The sequence below is a fragment of the Kryptolebias marmoratus genome, linkage group LG9, assembly GCF_001649575.2.
Source record: "Kryptolebias marmoratus isolate JLee-2015 linkage group LG9, ASM164957v2, whole genome shotgun sequence".
Classification (NCBI taxonomy): Eukaryota; Metazoa; Chordata; class Actinopteri; order Cyprinodontiformes; family Rivulidae; genus Kryptolebias; species Kryptolebias marmoratus.
In genome coordinates, this window is record NC_051438.1 from 28,054,294 (window position 1) to 28,056,820 (window position 2,527).

General features: G+C 50.1%; 1 protein-coding gene across 2 annotated transcripts in view; it reads left to right on the plus strand.

The window, feature by feature from the left end:
* The window catches only part of LOC108243954 (nuclear cap-binding protein subunit 1), a 13,971-nt gene that overhangs the window by 7,798 nt on the left and 3,646 nt on the right, over window positions 1–2,527 (plus strand). For both annotated transcript variants that reach the window (XM_017429729.3, XM_017429730.3), the window contains exons 12-19: window positions 117–181; window positions 262–324; window positions 403–477; window positions 598–701; window positions 783–905; window positions 982–1,084; window positions 2,009–2,102; window positions 2,192–2,295. In XM_017429729.3, the coding sequence (XP_017285218.1) occupies window positions 117–181; window positions 262–324; window positions 403–477; window positions 598–701; window positions 783–905; window positions 982–1,084; window positions 2,009–2,102; window positions 2,192–2,295 (731 nt within the window). The remainder of the gene's footprint in view (window positions 1–116; window positions 182–261; window positions 325–402; window positions 478–597; window positions 702–782; window positions 906–981; window positions 1,085–2,008; window positions 2,103–2,191; window positions 2,296–2,527) is intronic.

Below are 2,527 nucleotides of genomic sequence, written 5' to 3' on the forward strand. Positions count from 1 at the left end.
GGTTTGATGTCAGATCAGCTGAAGGTTTGATGTCAGAGCAGCTGAAGGGTTTGATGTCAGAGCGGCCGATGGTGCCGTCTCGGCCGGTGGTCGGTTGGGACCTTAACGTGCGTCAGCTGGCTCAGGCCACAGAGATGCTCTACATGAGGCTGGACACCATGAACACCACCTGCATCGACAGGTAACTCCGCCCACACCACAGCGTTTCCCGCCTGTCCAACAAACAGACGCTCCATGTCTTCTCTACCTGTCCTCACACAGATTCATCAACTGGTTTTCTCATCACCTGAGCAACTTCCAGTTCCGGTGGAGCTGGGACGACTGGTGGGTTCCCGTCGCCGCTGTTCTTTAAGTTTACCCGCCGGACGTTTTTTCTGATGTGAAACTTGTTTGCGGTTGAAGGGCCGACTGTCTGACCGTGGACCTGGAGATGCCCAAGCCCAAGTTTGTCAAAGAAGTTCTGGAGAAAAGCATGAGGTGTGAAAACCTGTTTTTGTTTGCAAATTGATTCTAAATATCTGATCATTTTAGGGATTTATCACCTTTAACATGTGTTTTCCTTTTATTTAAGAGGTCGTTTCTTTTTGTCCCTCGCAGGCTCTCGTACCATCAGAGGATAGTGGACATCGTCCCGCCAACCTTCTCAGCGCTCATCCCGGCTGAACCCATTTTTATTTTTAAATACGAAGACGAGACGGCCTGTAAGAACGCCGCCCAGTGTGTTTGTTTTTACTGAGCTCCGAGAACTGAAATAATAAAAGAACCGATCTCTGCTTCCTCAGCCTCGTTACCTGGTTATCCCGTTTCTGTCACGGTCTCAAACGCCATCAAGAACCGAGCGTCCAACGAGGAAATCCTCGCCATCCTGAAGGAAGTCCCCAACCCCAACCAAGAGGACGACGACGGTTTGTTCCCAGTCTGTCTCTCTGCTCGTCGTTTCCTTTGTCCGCCGTTGAAATCTTTTAAAATGAACTGTTGCAGACGAAGGAGAGACCTTCAACCCCCTGAAGATCGACGTCTTCCTGCAGACGCTTCTCCACCTGGCCGCCAAGTCCTTCAGCCACTCCTTCAGCGCCCTCGCCAAGTAAGTTGAGGCTCCGTGAGATGTTGAGTCGCGGTCGGGAGACGCTCTGATCAGAGCTCCCAGGAAGCTCCTCCCTTCTCCTGCGGCGTCTCCCGTCAGATGTTTGCTTCCCTCTCCGCGACCAGACATGTTTATTAAACCGACTGAGACGCTGTTTTTAAATGTGACTGAACGTAGGGAGCGTGTCCCGGCGCCGCCCGGCTGAGGTGCTCTTCCTCCCGGCCGCCGCAGCGACGAAGAGCCGCCTGCGTCTCTGAGGTCTTAAGCTCAGAGGTTTAAAGGTTTAAAAGTTTGGATTTTCAGCTGCTTCTCAGCGGAGCAGCTGAAGCAAAATGGCTCCTTTAAAGCTCATAACCATGCCCACAATGACTTCTGACCAATCACAAGACACTTGGAGCTGTGAGGAACAGCTCAGCCCGGGCCTCGGGTCGAGGAGCGGCGTACTGAAGCTACGAGAACAAAATGACGCATGTTTCTCCACGAGACTGAGAGCCGCCGTCACGACTCCTGAGGGAGGATGCTCACGCTGGTAAAGACTGAATGCTTGTCGCCCGCCGCCTCTCATGATGAGAAACGATGGAATTTCAGCCCTGAAATATAAAACATCATGAGACGCTCAGTAGTTTTTATTTTTAGTCGTTCTTTACGTCTCAAAGTAACGCTGACGTCTCTTCACCTCCGTCTCACGATCGGCTGTTTAATTTCTGACCCCACCTGCTGCTTTTCGTCATTCATCCTCATTTTGAGCATCAGTTTCTGTATTTCTGAGACCTTTCAGTTAAACTTCCCCTCCGCTGATGGAAGTTTCTGGTTTGGTCTTTATTCTGTGGTAATAAAGATCGAATCTTAAATAAGTTTCGTGAGGAAATCAGTTCAGTGGAGTTTTTAAAACCTGTATTATCTGCTGACCTCCGCTGCTTTCAGATTCCACGAGATCCTTAAAACTCTGACGGACAGCGACGACGGGAAGCTGCACATCCTGAAGGTGGTGTACGAAGTGTGGAAGAACCACCCACAGGTAGGAACGGCGCCGCCGTGTGGACGCCCGCGGGCTGACGGCTGCTTTCTGAGCGCCGACTCGAACCTTCCTGAACGTCTCGTTTCCAGATGATCGCCGTGATGGTGGACAAAATGATCCGGACGCAGATCGTGGACTGCGCCGCCGTCGCCAACTGGCTCTTCTCTCAGGACATGGCTCACGAGTTCACCAGGTGAGCGGACCTGCAGGCGTCCTCGAGTTTACAGTCCCTCCAGGATGTCGCGGAGCATTTTCCTAAAAGTTGCAATTTTTTTTACTAAAATCAATAAAAACCATAACTTTTAATATCTAAACCAAAAATCCTTCCTAGTTCTGTAAGATAATTCCCAACAAACATTGACATTCTCAAAAGGTGCTTTATTTGAGAACTTTGATAGCTTCTAAACTGACATTCATGAGCATTT